The 19,415-nt window shown below is 44.2% G+C and overlaps 1 protein-coding gene across 1 annotated transcript in view; it reads right to left on the bottom strand.

Moving 5' to 3' along the window:
• Positions 1-19,415, bottom strand: part of LOC133346473 (lipoxygenase homology domain-containing protein 1-like) — a 121,404-nt gene that overhangs the window by 61,106 nt on the left and 40,883 nt on the right. The window contains 6 exon segments of the mRNA XM_061558084.1: positions 4,254-4,557; positions 6,977-7,137; positions 9,368-9,560; positions 13,417-13,613; positions 15,040-15,116; positions 19,008-19,168. Coding sequence (XP_061414068.1) covers positions 4,254-4,557; positions 6,977-7,137; positions 9,368-9,560; positions 13,417-13,613; positions 15,040-15,116; positions 19,008-19,168 — 1,093 coding nt within the window.

Raw genomic sequence — 19,415 nt, 5'->3', positions numbered from 1 at the left:
ACACGAGTGGCTAGGTTAATAGTGCAGCGCGCTAACCGCTAAACTACCGCTCCCCATATTTACATTCACTCACACACATCCATAAAATCTTAAGTGGGCCAGTACCTCAGGTGTCAGGTAATAAACAACTCAGCTTAGAGATGCTTAAGCTGCACAGCATTGTGAGAAAAATCCTGCAATACGTGATAGAACACAAGCACAGATATAGTGTAGATGATTGTGACTGAGTGACTAACATACATTATAATGATCTGTAAGTTCTAAAAATCTAGCATTTGGCATATTGTCAAGTCTATAATTATCATGGGAACAACTTGAGTCTTTCGGTAAAGTTACGTAATTAGGTTCATTTCTTTTTTTACCTATCTACGTGAATCAAAGAATAATAATGTTGAACTTTTTTTCACTATCCACGTAGGCTTATATCCATGGGGTATTGATGGGTGCTGAAACCAAATATAAAATCATATTTTAAAATCCAAACATTAATTTTCAAGTTTGATCCCTTCCGACAAGATGTAGGGAAAGATTTGGTTTACCTTGACCAACAAACGCTTATAACTGAAGGTTTTCAAATGTGCTAAATATAAAATAGCATTTTTTTATAACTCAGCTTTGTATATATAGTTTAAAAGACTGTTGTTCTGAAGCTGATATGAGTGTGTGCAAATTCTGCTTCTGGTTATTATTTGTTCATTAAATTCACAACCCTTTGTCAATCCCCTGCTGGATGAAAGCCACCCCAACGTCGAATTGATCATGGGGGTTGTGTGACCATACTTCACCACGCTGGTCAGTGCGAGTTAGTGAATGAGGGCTCAGGATCGGTTCTGATTACACTCGCCACTGATGTTAGCCGTGGCCAGGGATAATACTCAAATCGCTGGGTTCAAAGTTTAGTGCACTAACCACTGCACCACGACTCTCATATATATTTACATAATATACGTACAGCAGGCTGATGTTGTAGATAGCTGAAATCAAGTTAAAAGCAAATATTCCAGTTGGGAGTTTGACGAAGCCCGTCATCCATCCAGGGTCTACAAAATGGGTACAACTCTGTGGGAAGTCAACAGTAGATGTTGAATAGAGAGAGTGCAATGGTGCATCTCCTGGCTCAGGGCTGCCAATGCAGACGAGTGCCGTGTCACACTCGTTCGGAACACGGAAATACTCCAACTTTAACAATTGTGCCGAGGGCTACTTTAGAGTGGGATCCTCGCTGCCAACTGTGGAACCTCCATTAAAAACAGGAAATGGGAGAGACTCGAGGCACGTTAAACAAGCTAAACATTATCTGCAAACTATTCACATCAACTGGAATACACGCTTGAAGGGCGAATGGAGAAACAGATCTTAAATAAGAGACGCAAAGATCAGGCGGTTAGGCATTATCAACATTGCCATCATCGTCAGCGCCATTTGCACGCAAGTTTCAAAAAGATTTACGAAAAAGAAATAACTATGATACTTTAGAACCCCTTGAAAATCCACTGCTGGATAAAGGCCTCAACTTGTCATTCCAGTCATGAGGATTGTTTGACCATATTTCACCATGCTGGTCTATGCGGGTTGATGAAGGGAGGACTCGGGACTAGTTGAGATATCACTGGCCACAGAATCTTTATTTATCCTGGAGAAATCCGATGAGCTATGATGCTCTTTTTCACAGATTCACAGTGCAGTGCATGACACCCGGCACCAACTGCTCCAATAAATACCGAAAATAATTTATTAGACGAGTACAATTATAAACATGTAATTCACTTTCATAAAAAAAAAATGCCTTAGTGTCTCTATGCTCAATAGTGCGTTGGGCAATCCATCATATGAGCTGGGGTCCTAAGGCAGTGACAACAAAAAGCAGTTTCCTCACTACTGACTTCACACAAATTGGTACTTGTTGTAGTAACAATGAACAAATGATGGACTGAGTTGATCCTTGAGCAGGATTTGAACTCACAGCCTTCGAACTGACAGTTGAGTTTTGTACCAACAGTTCGCAGCATGGCCAGAGAAGCGTTACTGTCGTGAATAGCTAATCATATTCACGTTTCTCGCTGGAGCCTTCCAATGTTTCAGTTGATTAAACGCCTGTTTCACACTAACAAAAATATGACACCCAAGAACATCTGATGAGCTTATCGCAATGGGCAGCCAGGTTAATATGACACACATGTGAATGAAAGTATCATACTGCGCCTGCGCAGGTTTTCGAGGTGTGTGCTGTACAACTCTCCGATGTGTTTTCAGCGTGACGTCCGACTTCTTTTGGCTCTCCATGCCGGGAACTTTTTCGCACTTCTCGCAGAAGTTCCTCACAAAGTGAAACGTCGGACGTCATTCCAAACAGCATAGGGCACATCCCGAAAACACCTCGAAGAGAAAAGTGGCATGCTCTGCCAAATGAAAATGTATGTCACGGAGCTTGCTATGCATGACAGGGCCCTTCCCGTAATGTCCTGCACCTGCGAGCAGATTGACAGTTGCACTAGGCCCAAACACATGTTTTACCAGCAGACGCATATTCATATGATTAGATAAGATGTTTGCTTGGTTTCTTGATGTTCAATATTCTCTCTCGACCTACTCTGTAGGTGTGGTAGAGGCCACCAAGATCTAAATTTGATGTATTTTTACTATTGATTGCACCGCATACCGGTTGAGGTAATTGGTTTGAATCAATAAGACACTTCAGGCTGAATGCACAATTTCAGTTTGTACAAAATGGCATGCTGAATGATTTTTTTTTATCATGTACTGTTATAATATTTTATATTTTGCGTTTTACACCTGGTTCCTCCTGCTAAGAAAAACTGGATGATATTGAACTCTGAAAACACATCTGGTGAATTCTTATTGAAGCTATCAAGATGATGGTATGGTTACATTATGCGGCTCACAATAAAAATTACATGAGTTCAGATCCCAGTTGGTGGTCGATTCAGCCCCAAAATGAGTACCACTTAGTGAGGGTTCATCATGGAAATGGAAATAATAATAATCATTTCCACTTGTAACGCGCACAGTATTTGCTCACCCTCGAAGAAAGAGCGAGAATGACTCAGGGCGCTTGGAGTCACATACAAGCGGGAAATTCGATGCCAGCAGTGAGCTGGCATCGAATTATCCCCCAAGGTGTTATCGGTGTGTTTACACGCGGCAAAAACACCAGAGCACCCGGAGAAACCCCACATGTGCGATGGGGCAACACTCTGCCGCATATAGATGGAAAAGGTAGAGTCCACATATTCTGTACCACCTTCTCCTGGTAAGCCAGGGTATGGCACCTCAAAAGCGCACGGGAACAGAGTTTCATTATTTTTGTATCACACGTGGATTGCAGGTGTGTGCCGCAACCGCCCAGTGGTATACCATAAGGAATTTATGCTATAACATCAAAACTCATTTGAGTTGGGAGACACTTTGATTTATTTTGTGTGCTTGGGAGTCCCAACCTGAATTTGTGTGAACAGGCAAAACAAAGGGGACAGAAACCCACATTGACCCAACTGTCAAAAAATACGGATCTTTCATCCTTAAAGAAATCACGTGACATGAGCAAATTTACTCGCACCGCTAACCACCTCGGCTTTGTTCGGGTTCACTTAAGGCCAAGGGTTCACTCGGGGTCAAAAAGTCGCTTAGACTCCACACGAGCATGACCTCGCCAGTGTTCATTTTTTGTTACTGAGAGACATAATGAAAATATGTCCACGAAGTGTCTATTTTTATTTTATTTTAGTCAACGATGAATATCGGTGGACAAGCATCATCAAGCATAACAGTGATGACGACAAACCCAATAAAAGACCGAAGAATGACTGATGAGGCAGAATGAACTCGTCTGAATGAAGACGCAGACCAAGACAAATTGGTAGCGCTATTAAACAGTGGGCGCACTGAGAAAGGAAGACAAAAATGATAATTGGCCATAATTGGCAATAGATGTACATAATGAGATGTATTGATTTCACTGATTGGCTGACTTGATAATATTTGGGTGGGGGGTGGTGGGGGTGGGGGGAACTTGTGCATCCCTCACACCCACAGAATCGGAGAGAAAGAAAACTTCAGAGTGAGGACCAGATTTTTTCACCCATCTAATTCGCCGACTACACTTTGAGAATGACAAAATAAAATCGACAGAATTAGACGACGAAACCGCACAGCCTGTCATTGGCTAGACTGAGTCCGCGACTACATTTTTATTTTTAAAAACCCCTTCTGAATGAACTGACACGTGACCTCACCCTCCATCTCGGCGCCATCCTGCGGCAGAAGCTCGCGCACGATCTCCCCGTCGTCCTCGTCGCGCGCCAGCCAGCGCTTGCACGGGAAGGTGTACGTCTGCACTTCCTCGCTGTCCTCGTCCTCCGCCTCCTTGTTGTCCTCCTCGTCCTCGTCCTCCTCCGCGTCGACGGGTTGGGGGCGGTGGGGCGGGGACTGCCTCAGCCGGCGGATGACGACCGAGTCGAGAAACCAGCCGCTGCCCATGCCCGAGTTGTCGTGGCCCACGCGCAGCTTCACCACTTTGCCCACATCCATCGCCTCCACCTGCAGCCGGACGAGTCACGCGCACCGCGGGACAGTTACCCAACGAGCAGGGGCGTAACGACGCGTCGATGAATGTCGATCCTTGAGCTCCACCGGCACGCGCTACGAGTAATTTTGAATCACGCGCTAGAATCCACGAATCACGTGCGTGCGTTTCGGTGAGTGTATGTTGCAAAGCAATGGGGTTTCACGTGACTCCCGCAGCCACTAGAGGCTGCTAGATTAATCACATGGTAACAAAAGTAGCTTTGTTACAACACTTTCCAATGGGCGTTAATTGTGGTAAACATCAAAATGGTTCACCCAGCTGTACATACAAGTCACTTTGTTGAGTACTCTATTCATTTACTTGTAAAGGAATAACATTTCTCACTTTTTTTAAATCAACATATTACTGATATTTGTATTTGATGTATATCATTGTGTTCATATGTTTTGGAAGAAAAAAAAAGATTTCAAACAACAATCAAAAGCACAACATGTTAATTTATAGCTGTGAGCCGAGTGACCACCGCAAGAGCCAGACACATTTGCACAATTCAAATAAAATTGATAATTGGCGTGCATTTCATAACAGCCCCGGTGAAAAAAGTACATTATTTATTTTTTATTTTTAAAACTATAGTACTTACAGTTGTTCGGAAACAATTTTCAAGGGCAAAACTTGCGAGAAAAACTTTTGGATCGGGGGAAATATGACGAGAAAATGCTCTTTGAACAGTTTACAATCTAGATTAGTTTACAAGTGATCTCTTTAAAACAAAATGAGACAATGCTTCCTTAACCTTTTGACAAATGCAGCCTCACTTGAACTGCTCTGATGTTACAGCAAAACAGTGTTTAATCAACAGCGTCAAATATCAAAAAGTGTTGTTGTTGTAGTACAGTCATCAACGAGGATGTTACTTCACACATCGACAACTGCCAGACGCGCAGGAGATAGCATGGGAGCCGTTGTGTTGACCACCTGACCCCCCGCTCCTCTATAGCTGACCCCCTCACCCCAATATAAACTCGTTAGCCCTTCGCAGACCCCCAATGCAAGACCTCGCGGCCATTCGCGACCCCAGTAATGATGGTCGTGGCCTCTTAGCAACCCCATTGAGAACCCTTAAAATAAGGAAGATGCATTTTATTTGCACGCATAATGGGACTCGTATGCAAAGATTAACACATTCTCGGAACAAGCTATTAAATGCAATTCGCTGTGGTTATGATTTGCAATTGTAATATGATCTTAATATGCAATTGTTTGTTAGTATAAGGCATGGATATGCATTTATGAGAGTGGAGACGACAACAATTAAATAATGACAGTCTCTTAGAGACCCGCGATGGAGCAAATAAAAGACCGCAAATGAACGACGCCATCGCTCTGGAACAGAATCGTCTTCCCTGTACGAGGAGTTCTTTGTATGAACTGGCAAATTTCCTTCTGCTTGTTTTCAAGCCTTTGATATAAAACATCTTCGCATTTATTTTGATGTTGGAGCACACTGTTCGTATTTATAATGTTTCCACATGAGAGGTAATTTCGTCCACCCCACCCCCCCCCCCCAACCTGGGATTTCGAATAGAATACGAAAAATACATTTATTTCACGCAAATATCATGAAGAAAATAATATAGCGTGCCCTAAATACATAATTTTTTGTAAACTGAGGAGATGTAAATTTGGTGCATTTGACACTCGATTGTCCTCCGTTGTGCAGTTGAGGGAATTGGTTTATAACCATGGCCTTGATTGCCACCTTATTTAAGTCGGTCATTTTTGTTTGCCTGCTGAATATTATCGACATTTATCCTTCAACAAGCAGCACTCGCACCACACGGAGACCAAAACTTGCCTCCAAGTAGCTTAGATACAAATTATATGTACAACCCTTTTGTCAATCTACTGCTGGATGACAACATCCACGTGCTGTGCAGATATTTCACCATGCTTCACCACGCTGGTCAGTCCGAGTTGGTGAAGGCCAGGAGCATTAAGGCAATTGACTTTGCTCCACTGCCCTCTGCTGCCTACCATGTAGCCCCCGCAGCCTATACCATCTGTTATGCACAGTGGTTGCCCATCCATCCGACCACTATTCAGGCTCATCACGCTTTCGCTTCCCAGATCTGACGAGATCCGGTACATTGTTCTGGGTGATTGAGTCAGCATGGTTGGCTACGTACAGTGCGAAAGAAGTTCATATATACGTTCACCTCTTACCAAAGCACATACTGTAAATTGAATTTGAAAACATAAAAATGCAATCAATGCCTTCCATTCTCAACCCACCAACGAATGGAGGCCTCTCCGCACTGAGATGGACATGTTTCTTTTTGAACCATACAGGTACTTCACTACACTGGTCATCACAGGCTGGAACTTAACATAAAAAAATTAAAAAATTCAAAAAGAGGCAGATGGCACCTTGAAGATGTCGTTGGAGGCCCTCTCGAAGTTGTCGGAGCGGTTCCTCAGATTGTGCACCTCCGTCTTGCCCATGTCGCCGTACAGCTGAATGAACACGTTGGCATTGGTGCCCGCGCTCCGCACGTTTCCCGTGTGCACGCTCACCTGGTAGTTGATACCTGCGCACACCCAGCCAGGAGACAGAGACAGAGAGAGAGCCCAGGACCGGCAGCAAACTCCTCATTGACACCGGTGCCTCCGTTTGGAAGAGCAACGCGATTTCGTGCGGTGTGAAGGTCGACTGGGTCATGGTGCATCCCTGCAATTCCTACGCCGCTGCTGCTGGCGGGAGGGCCCTCCACTGGAGGGAGCTCTAAAGTGCCCCTGTAGGAGGGGGTGTTTTGGCCTACTCTTTCACACTGGCCTAAACATCACGGAAGAGTTGAACACGTAAGCTTTCGCGACCAATGTCATTCATAATATAGGTGTTTTGGGTTAGATCGTGTAAATATAAATGTGTCGTTAAACCCGCCACCACCCGACACAGATTGTAAATGTTGTGGATTTGCTCTCCAACACACCGGTGTGCTGTACTAGTAACGAATTGGCCACGTTCTGTTCACGCGACAAACCTTACTAATTGGCTGTGTCAGGTGATGGCGGATTTAACGACACATTTATATTTACGCGATCTAACCCCAAAAAACCTCTGTTATCATGGAAGAGGTGGGTAGACCCCACACTTCACCCCACTACACACGAGCTGCCAATCGACTCAACTGTATTGCTGAACCCATTTATCCCGCTGGGTGGACAGAGGCGGGGAAGTCGGGGGGGGGGTTCAATTGGCAAGCACGAGAGATCGAATCCGTACTGCAAGCCGAGTGTGCGAGCCCATTGCACTACGGCAACACCCAATCCCCCATGCATAGATACGTACATATACAACCGTCCTCATCGGAGGTCACAAACTAAACACAAAAAAATTAACCCGTAAAAAAAAGTTTTTCACTATAAATCCTTTATATGCGTGGCATCGGTTTTATTTTATTATTCATTTCTGTTTATCTTGTGTAAGAGTTTCATTTTTATCACATTGGTATTTTAAATTAAATATGAAAAAAATGTTTTCCTAAAAAGTGGAAAATTTTGGAAAAAGATTTTTCACGAAAATAAATAGTCACGCACAACGAGTCTGTGTGCAAAATGTCAGCTCGATTGGATCACGGGAAGTGGGTTAAAAAACGACCGAAAGATTTGCACAGTCGTAAGCAAGCAAGCAAGTGAACTTAATATAAAGGATTTAAAAAAATTTACCCGTAAAAACTAAGTTTTCACTTTAAATCCTTTATATGCGTGGCGGCTAGAGTCCTCTCGTCCTCTGGCTTGAGATGGCTGCCACCTATGGGTCAGATGAATGCCTGCCACCATTAAGCAATTGGTAATTAAATATAACAAAAATTCCTAAAAAGTGTCAAATTTTTGATTTTTTTTCACGAAAATAAATTGTTACGCACAACGAGTCTGTGTGCAAAATGTCAGCTCGATTGGATCACGGGAAGTGGGTTAAAAAACGACCGAAAGATTTGCACAGTCGTAAGCAAGCAAGCAAGTGAACTTAATATAAAGGATTTTAAAAAATGTACCCGTAAAAACTAAGTTTTTCACTTTAAATCCTTTATATGCGTGGCGGCTAGAGTCCTCTCGTCCTCTGGCTTGAGATGGCTGCCACCTATGGGTCAGATGAATGCCTGCCACCATTAAGCAATTGGTAATTAAATATAACAAAAATTTCTAAAAAGTGTCACATTTTTGATTTTTTTCACGAAAATAAATTGTTACGCACAACGAGTCTGTGTGCAAAATGTCAGCTCGATTGGATCACGGGAAGTGGGTTAAAAAACGACCGAAAGATTTGCACAGTCGTAAGCAAGCAAGCAAGTGAACTTAATATAAAGGATTTTAAAAAAATTACCCGTAAAAACTAAGTTTTTCACTTTAAATCCTTTATATGCGTGGCGGCTAGAGTCCTCTCGTCCTCTGGCTTGAGATGGCTGCCACCTATGGGTCAGATGAATGCCTGCCACCATTAAGCAATTGGTAATTAAATATAACAAAAATTCCTAAAAAGTGTCAAATTTTAGATTTTTTTTCACGAAAATAAATTGTTACGCACAACGAGTCTGTGTGCAAAATGTCAGCTCGATTGGATCACGGGAAGTGGGTTAAAAAACGACCGAAAGATTTGCACGGTCGTAAGCAAGCAAGCAAGCACGCAAGTGAACTTAATATAAAGGATTTAAAAAGAGTTCTGTGCACGAGTTCATCTCCCTTAGTTCCGTCATCTGTCCGTGTGTTGCACTTGGGAGGTTGGGGGGGTGGCGGGTGGCGGGAGGTGTCGGCACGCACACTTCTCGATGTGCTCCACCTCGGTGGGATAGATCTCCGCCTCGGTCTTCCCGTCCGCCTCCTTCTTGGAGAGCCAGCGGTGCGCGGCGAAGCGGTAGCGGAGGCCCGACACCGGCACGTCCAGCACCACGCTGTCGAGGAACCAGCCGGAGCGCAGCCCCGAGTTGTCATGTCCGATGAGGATGCGGTTGATCTGCTCGTGGGCAAGAAGAGCAAAGCAAATGCAATGTTAGATATATATATACGTCGTGGTCTTAGTTTTTTTCGGTAAAGTCACGTAGTTAAACAATTAAAATTAATAAAAGTAAAATAAAAAATAAAATAAAAATCACCACGTTTCGGAGGCAACACAAGCTTCCGTCTTCAGGTGGAACCGTCACAGCACGATAGCTGTATCAAGTGAGAGAGATTCCAAGAAAACAGTCCTTGTATATAGCTGCACCGAACCTCACAAAAATAATATTCAGGGCCTACCTTGGCTCGACCCACCCTTAACCAGTATATATACAAGGACTGTGTTCTTGGAATTTCTCTCACTTGATACAGCTATCGTGCTGTGACGGTTCCACCTGAAGACGGAAGCTTTGTTGCCTCCGAAACGTCGTGATTTTTATTTTATTTTTATTTTACTTTTATTAATTTTTTACCTACGTGACTTTACCGAAAAAAACCTAAGAATATGAATCCTTGCAGTCACGAAAGCTTCAAATTTAGAATTGATATACGTCGTGGACAGGTGACGTGCATATAGGTGACCGCGTGTGAAGACGCTGCACGTGAAGAACACCATACGCACGGCGAGTTGCTAGCAATGAAGAGAGATTTTGTGTATTGGGCGAAGGAGCAAGTTAGGGAGAGGAGGTGTTGTAAAAGAGGGCCTTCTCTACTTGTTATCAAAAAGACATCTGGATCGATGAAAGAGTCAGATACAGGCAGAGGAGAAGAGGAACTTCCAAAGCTTAGACTTCAACTGGTGGATGAAGTCACAGTTCTGAAGCTATGGGGACGCATGCCTGTATTCCAGTAGATTAGCGATAGTTGTTGGTGGGCCACGCTGATTTCAGTGTGCTGACCTTTGAAGGTGACCAGGCGATTGCAGTACAGAATAGCTCTATAAATATTTTGAGTGTTAGTCTCTCATACGTGTGGGATTTCTCTGGGCACTCCGGTTTCCTCTCACATGCACGACGACACTTGTTAATAAAGAATTGGCCAAGAAATCCTCATGCAGATAAATGTACAGCCCTGCATATGCTTTCTCACACCGTTGATAGCAGAAGAGCCTCCACTAGAGGGAGCGCTCGAAAGCCTTTAGATATATATTCTTTACACAATTTACCTCACCAACACACGACCTGCCCAATCAGCTAACTTTGGTGTACCCATTTATACTGCTCAATGGACAGAGGCAGAAGGATTCAAATAAATGCGTCCCGTGTTTTAACTGCCGCGCTGGGAGGCAGAATTGGATGGGAAACATTTGGTGTTGAACCGGCAAACTCTGAATTCCAGACTGTAAGCAAACATCTAAAAAAAAGAATGCGTTCCATGAGCCATTGCATTTTTGTTGTTCTATTCGTTAGCAGTTGGGTGGTGCAATAGGAATAGGGCCTTACAATCGTGAGTGTTGAGAGTTAAAATCCCAATCGGGGGTCCATTGAACCCATCACACCTATGTGATTAATAAAATAAGCACCACTTTGCGTAGGAATGTGCAATGTACACAAAACTTGAGGGTTGCCAACAAATACAATTACTACTCAATGCTGGTTTAATCATGGAGGCAATACGTATGATAATTGTAGTGGGAGAAATGTCTCAAGCCGGCTTAGTACATCTGCCGTGTGTTTTTTTGGGGGGTACATGGTATCAGATTTATTTATGCTTTATTGTGTCATCATCACATGCCGCTATTGTGTGCGCGCGTGCCTCTAAGCCTCCCTCCCGAGAGAGAGAGCGGCGATTGCGTTGAGTGATTTTCATTGAGAGGAGCAGCTGCAGAGCAGACATCGTTTTTATAAATGAAGAAAAAGCCACAAACGGTAAACAGTATAATCAGTCACCATACCCCGGAAAAAAAAGATTTAGAAAAAATGAAAAGAGAGACTTCAGCGTAAGTCAATGTAGGGTTTGCTAACGCGAAATATTCATTTGAAAAAAAAATGGGTCTGCATCGTGAGGTATTCGGGTAATCGGATGACAATGCAATGCATCGGCCACAGCGCTCTTCTTCGTTCACTCTCGAGTGATGTTTCCCCTCCCCCCGGGCCCAACCCCCACAGCCCCATTGCACTGTGGCAGCAGGCATCTCGGCAAGTGAAACGGAAAGAAAATCAAAACAGCAGGGCTTCAGGATAATGAGCAGGGTGAAACTGTAATTATGAGGCCTAATATTGGTGAAAATAGGATCTAGTTTGCCATATTCGTACAATGCTCCAGAAGCACACAATGCCTTTCGCTTTAAAGTTTGCGGGAATGTTGTTATTACCCACAATGCCGTTTGGCCTAAATATCTTTACATTTAACGTGCATCGTTTGACATTGTGTCTTGGCCTGCATGTGATTCTTGTTTCAGCTCTGCTGATAATGATTGACTCGAGAGGGAGTTTCCTCAATTTTATTCAGACCGTGCTATTGGTGTCATGACATGAGACAATTAATCAACAAAGGAACCCTTGCAGGGCAAGTGTATCACCCTGTGTTAGAGAATGGCCAACGTTCGGTCATATCACAGAACTGCTTCTGAAATATCTCAAAAAAGTATCCTCTTAGCCACATTAACATTTTTCTACCGAGCCTGCTACAGAGAGAAATGTTAACCACATGACAACTAAATCAATAATTTGTATTCTCATCATGTAAGTTCTGCTAAATTATGCATCACATCATTATTGTGCAGTAATTGGTGACTAAGATGAGAACCCCATTTAAGCTCAGGCAGCTGCTTGAATGTAAACCCAGGATCTCAGTGGTGCGAGCTCAGCTCTATGATCTCCGAGCCACCCAGCCACCTGACTATAGAGGCTTATTTTACAACTGTAGATGGGCACAAAATCACATTAGTCAGCACATTGTGGCACTCTGATAGAACACTCAATTCATAATTGAAAGCTTATGAGTTCCATGCCCAATTATCAGGTACCGTACGTAGCCAACCGTGCTAAACGGAGATGGTTGACAAATTAAGTACCAGTTTGTGGGAATTCGGCGATATTGGTCCAATGAAGAGCGGCTCTTGCCATAAGAATGTGCAATTACCACCACTGGCTTAGTTTGAACAGAGATGAGCACTGTTCAATGCCATTTCAAGCACAAAGAGACAATGACTTTTGATCAGAATTATACAAAGCATGCCGCTAATTAATCGGATAATTTTCTTTTTATGATGAAAATGTAATAAAATGTTTCATTGCATCTAAAATATCACTACTCAATCCTAATGATGTGCAATCAGTGTGAGTGTGCATCCACATGTGTATATGCATGTCAGTTTAGGATGGGTGGGGCAGACGTTAGTGGACCGCTGCGTTTTGTTGAATGGATTCAAGTCCTGGTCACGTACAACGTCAGTCGCAAGATAAATCTGGACATGATGCGTTTGTTAACAATATTGGAGTTTTGGAAAGAATTCCACCACCATTGCAAGTATGATTCTGGCCTTAACAGGCACTTGCTTACGATATTTTTCCCGACAGTCTCAGCGGGTGAGCAGCAGCAATATGGTGACCATCTCAAGCCACTGCAGCAGATCAGTATGTTCAGTATGTAGCATTTCGTGTGTTAACTTAAACTGTAAAGTGGAGGATGACGCCATTATTCCCACATTCATAAGTCAGTATTCAGACGTATAACCTTGGCAGAGAAATGTGCACACTGTTCAAATCTAGGGCACTTACCAAATTCGCTGGCCCATGCTCACCAATACTAATAACACACCGATTGCTTGATTCAACAAGCAATGGCAAAATGAATCAGAATTCTGATTAGGCAATGCCTATTTTTGGTCTCAACCAAATATCCCGTCAGCATCCTGTGGCTGAACATGGCACCTTGCCAACGTCCGCTGTCTGCACGGTGAAGACGTCGACGCGGTTCCGTGAGAACTTGTCCCCGAGGCCGTTGTCGGAGACCTTGAGGGGCAGGCGGCCCGTGTCACCTCGCGAGCCGTGCAGCTTGAGGAAGACGTGCGAGTCCGTGTTGGCGCCACGCATGTCGCCGGTCTTGATGTGGATGTGATAGCTCACATCTGTGTCCCCCCAACCCACCGGCAGAGAACAAACGCACACGTTCCTTCTTCGGTTTGGGCCAATCCGTTGCTCAAAATGGCAACACTAGAACACACTCAAAATGGCTGCCATGGAAACTACTATATTTTTTTATGATTTTCAAAACAAAAAACATGATTAATTTGCTATCTATTTTGCCTTCTCTGGAGTTTGTAGACCAAGAATGTCACTGAAGTACCATTATATGACACTGAATATAAATTTCTCATTGCGCTGATTAGAGATATATAATTACAACAGTGCTTGCGGTTCCTACATTCATAATTGCTCCCTATAAATGAAAACACATGATTAAAAGATTATTAAAAACATTTTCTCTACTAATAAATGTCCAGCTATTTTGGTAAAGTGCACGACACAAAAAGGTAGTGAGTTCCAATAACGACCAGGGACTGACACAACCCACACGGTTATGTTGAATATTTTAGTTTTATATAGCTTTGTCGTTCATGCAAATTGCATCTCACAATTCGGAGGACTCACAGACAATCTGGCAGTCAGCTAGGCGGTGAGATGGTGCCAACAATTGCCCAAGCACTACAGTCCTCTATATATTCAGATGTTTTCACCCCATCAATAGATGTTTATACTTATGGGAGGACACCGGAGCACGAGGAGGAAACCCATGCATGTGAGGTGGCAACACTCTATCCTATACAGAAGGGACAGATTATATTGGTTCACATTTTGCTGTACCACCTTCTCCTGGAAAGTCATGGAATTGTACCTCCCTGATCCCCATGGAGAGGGAGTTTTGGAACGTTTGTGCGATCCACAAACCCTTGCCTCGACAGTGCTGGATTACAAACGTGCTCCATCACTGCCAAAAAAAATTTCTTCAGAATTGATCAAATGAGTACCGATAAATTGTAATTTTATCGTAGTGCTCTTACAAACAAACTGCCCCCCAAAATGTGTATTTATTTAGCAAGTGGATCAGTGTCCACCAATGGATGTTAACACTGGACAAAGTTATTTGAGCATGACAGCACTTTGATATTTCATGGCACTAATAAACGCTAAACATGCAATATCTTTAATAATCAAAACTTTTACTAAATAGACTAATTTCTAGTAGGAGTTCACATATTTTAAAACATTGCATTGTGAGAGAACTTGTTCTTGTGAGCACAAGGCACTTAGCAAGTGGACTCCCGGACCCCAATTACCATTTCAATAACAGCAATGTAACCGCTCTGCTTTCTTGAGGTGCACACAGTACAACGGGCGGCATAAGTGGCCATACGACGCAACAACCGACGTCCCTCTGTGGTCGTTTTATAAATATGATGCCGTCGGACGCCGATATCGACGCCGCACTATCGCTTATGTCACCCCGGCAACAGCAGACACCGCCGTCGCATCCGTCGCGGACGCTCGACTCACTCTTCAGCATCTGCGCGTCTCCCAGCGGCACGAGCTCCCGCACAATCTGCCCATCGTCCTCGTCGTCATCCAGCCACCTGCGGGACAGAGAACCGTCGTCGTCAGGCGGTGAGGTGGCAGCCGCGCTCGGCGGAGCAATGCAATGCCAGCGATCAGATCACCGCAATCCGGTCGTCAAAGGCTGGTACCCATAATCATGCTTTGTTGCTCCATTTTCATTGTCGTCGTAATGAAATCAGGATGTAGCTTTTGACCCAATTTAAAATGTATCTCACTGAAATGTCAAGTTATATTTATTTATGTTAATGCTTAATTGTAATTCATGTCGAATGTTCTTTGCATAATGTTGATATTGACATTTTATTGCATGTTTACTGCATTTCTTTGCTTGACCCAGGCATTGCTTGGAAAAGAGACGAAGAGTCCCAATGGGCCCTCATGTACATGCACAGCCCTTTTGTCAATCCACTGCTCGATGATGGCCTCCCCATGCCGTGCAGCTCATGGGAGGTATTTGACCATACTTCACCGCCCTGATCAGTGCTCGTTGATGAAGGTGGAGAGCATAGATGTGGGGGTAGAAAGTCCAATATAGCCCATGTAAGCCCCATTGGGATCGTATTTGGCTTCAAACAAAATACGTAAATTAAAGGAAGATTGGTTAGGAAACTTTGAAAACACCAAATATGGGATTACAATAAGTAACTTCTAACCATAGTGATTATTCTGTTTAGTGAAATAAACCGCGGGACTAAGCCCATGTTTGTTTATCAAATGTGCCAGTCATCTCTCAGCAAGGCTGCTGGAGTATACAGTAAATGGGGTGCATTACTATGCATTGCCCACCACCTTCTCCAACCATTATATAAACGAAGTGGTAGCTCCTGCAATCTCTCATTTACTTGATACAGCTGTCGTGGCTGTGACGGTACCAACCTGAAGACGGAAGCTTGTGTTGCCTCCGAAACGTCATGATTTTTATTTTATTTTACTTTTTTATGTTTTTTACCTACGTGACTTTACCGAAAAAAACCTAAGAATATGGATCATTGCAGTCACGAAAGCTTCAAATCTAGAATTATTGCCAAGACTATTAGGTCGCTCTGCCTTTTTCATGGTTAGCTAGCGACTGGGCCAGTTTGTACTGTGGACTGCTTTGGATTAGGACGTGCATGTGGGTCAAGTCAAGCCACAGTGATTTCCTGCTCAAATGAGAATTGCAGGCAGTGTTCAGCTGCTGCTTAGAGCCCTGGTCAGTGGTGTAAATTCCTCTTTCTTATGGCAGGGGCGAATCTATCGTTGGATAACCACTGTCAACTTCCCTACAACAAAGTGGTACTCATTTTATGGACCTTGGTGGGATGATGGGCTGAGTTAACCTCCCAACCGGCATTTTCAACTCGCGACTTTCCCATTTCGATCCGCGCTCCCTCCCACTGAGCCACCTGGTTGGATATAGATGTGGCTAATAATGCATTAAACTATGAAGTGCTCTTGATTAAGGCACTTGATGTCAAACAGATTAGGACTGATAAGAGAGAAATGCCTATGATGTGCGACAGCGTTGGACGTATTCAGACGAACCGACTTTTTGGAATCACGACGGTGTCTTCAGTTTAGCGTATGCATCAGACCATTGACCTATGTCATACATAGGCAATGTTTAATGCAACTAAAGATAATGAATTACCTGATTTAGAATGTGAGGTTGCTGAATTTGTTGAACTGCCACTCCCCCCCCCCACACCGTCCCCATGTCAAGATACTCACAGCAATCTGGTACATTTCTACAGGGTAATTACCAACGTATGCTACGGACATTTAAACCCACGCATCATTTATTTCAAGAGTGAGCCATCGTGCTCATGCGAGACCAAAGTCTCAACAACAACAAAATGACAACTGTTATGACTCTATAACTTTTTCCATCACTGTCTCGTTTGAAAGAGATTTTACGGAAGTCATCTGGTTCTCACATGGTCGTATGCAAGACACTGACTCGAGCTTGTAGATACACACCCATTTTACGTGACACGGGCTGTCCAGCATGAGTTTGAAGTTTCATTAAGAATAACAACCAAAAACACATCACTCGATTCATCATCAACACATTAAAGCTGTGATACCAATATAACGATCCTGACCATAACTTTAAATGCTTGTTTTCGAACTAACAAAGTCTCAAACCTGTGCAAGACATTCCAAGACACACAGCCAATAGGGGCGTAAGGATCCGTCAATTCTGCAATCAAAATGTATTGTTACTCTCACGGTGCATGTGTAGAGAGCGACTTTCGAGACACGACGTGTAGAGGGCTCCTTATTAATGTCTCACACTTTACAGGCACAATCACTGAGCGGCATATATATTGGGCTACGCATGGCTGACCCACTCATACAGCCCCATCGCCGGCGTCTAACTATGTAGCTGGCTGACTAATACAGCGGCGACGACGATGGGAGCCGTACAGCGGATCGGCCATGCGGCCGGACGATCAAGAAGAGATGACGGCGAAGACAGCAACGGCAGACAGGACCCTGGACCCTCAGGATAGCCCCGAACCTCCGGTCACAGTCCCCCTTATATACTTCCTCGGCGTGGCCAAGCCCCGCCTCCAGCCACGCCCCCTTCTAGAACCTTCCAGCAGGTTCCCGGAGCTTCCCGACTGATCCCCGCCTCTGACCTTTAGCCCAGTTACGCCCCCCTTATGGTTGGCTAATATACAACGCACCCATACCCGTAATTATTCCTCCTGGTCAACAGATGGCACCCTGTCACTACACATGCATAACGTTCACATGGTGCATGCATACCATTCACTGCGTGAGAATAAATTATTTCCCATTCGTATATGTTGTATCACTGCGAGGGACGTCCTCTTTGGTGTGTTCCTTCCTTTGGCGGCCACTCCATTGTTAACCCTGACGACCATCCCTATGAGCGACATGTCCTGCATAGCTTCAGGTTGTGTGCAGGAGCCGGATTGATTGTTACATTGCATGGTTGATGATCATGGTTTTGGCTGATGAGCATGATCATTTGAATATTATTGCATCACATGATCTCATTATTATGTATTCTTGCATATGATGGAAATATGTTCAGGAGCTAAATTCCAATGTCGATGTCTGCTAGCTACAAGAAGGGCTTCAGGAGAGGGTTTGTGTAGTTTTGCTTCTCCACCTCCTTTGAAGGAGCGCAGACTACAGTAGTTTACTATATCGTCCATCTCATAAAAGTGCTGCATTCGAATCGTGCCAATTTAGTCGCAAGAGGATGAACCCCTAAAAGTCTCACAGCCAAGGTGCTTTTCTTCAAGATATTAGCTATTTAGGGTTGCCTTTTCCATCAATTTCATAAACTTGATAGGTAATTAGAAAAAATGGGCCCTCGTGCAACACTGTTTTCCGAAACACACACAGTACCGATGGAACACGTGGGTAAGTATGGCGGAGTGAGGACACAAGTAGCCTGCTCTGGCTCCATCGGTAACTCAAGGAAACCCTATTTTTTCTTCATAATTTTTTCCTCGACAACATGTATTCTTTTTTTCGTTCACAGTTTCCATTCATCATCTTGAGATGTGATCAGATTAAGACGACGTGCACGAACATGAATCGTTTTTGTTGTTGTGCTCGGGCACTGGAAGTACAACGGTCAAGGTGTGACTAATGGTTAGCAGGCGCGCGTCACCTGTCGCAGGGGAACTCTAACCTTGAGATGTGATCACGTTTAGATGATGTAAACATTTGAATTGTTTTCATTGTTGCGCTCAGCACTGGAAGTACAACCGGTCAAGGCGCGACCAGCGGTTTGCCGGCACACGTCACCTGTTGCAGGGGAACTCAACCTTGAGATGTGATCACGTTTAGATGATGTAAACATTTGAATTGTTTTCATTGTTGTGCTCAGCACAGGAAATACAACCGGTCAAGGGCGCGACCAGCGGTTTGCCGGCACACGTCACCTGTTGCAGGGGAACTCCACCTCCTCGGCGTTGACGGCGTCCATCTCTTTCACCACGATCTTGTCGAGGAACCAGCCCGAACTGCCGCCCCGGCCATCGTGCCCAATGCGCACGCGTGTCACGCGCTTCAGCGTCACGCACTCAATCACAAACTCATCCACCTGTGGGACAGCCACACAAGTGATGTTAGTGAGTAGCAGCTATGACGGTTGCCACGGCACACGGAGGGTGTGGGTAGCTAGCACCATGCCTTGCTGTCTTTGTCTCCCGAGTAGCGGATTTTCACACATCACACCGGGTACTCGAGGCTGAGTCGATCGAGGAGAAACCCAGGACCGGTTCAGATAATCATCACTGTTGTTGGTCGATGCCTCCCCCCCCCCCCACACACACTTTTAGACTGTGCCA

The sequence above is a fragment of the Lethenteron reissneri genome, chromosome 24, assembly GCF_015708825.2.
Source record: "Lethenteron reissneri isolate LAM-NWPU_2019-01 chromosome 24, ASM1570882v1, whole genome shotgun sequence".
NCBI lineage: Eukaryota > Metazoa > Chordata > Hyperoartia > Petromyzontiformes > Petromyzontidae > Lethenteron > Lethenteron reissneri.
Note: the sequence above shows the minus strand (reverse complement) of the source record. Positions and strands in the feature narration are given on the sequence as shown.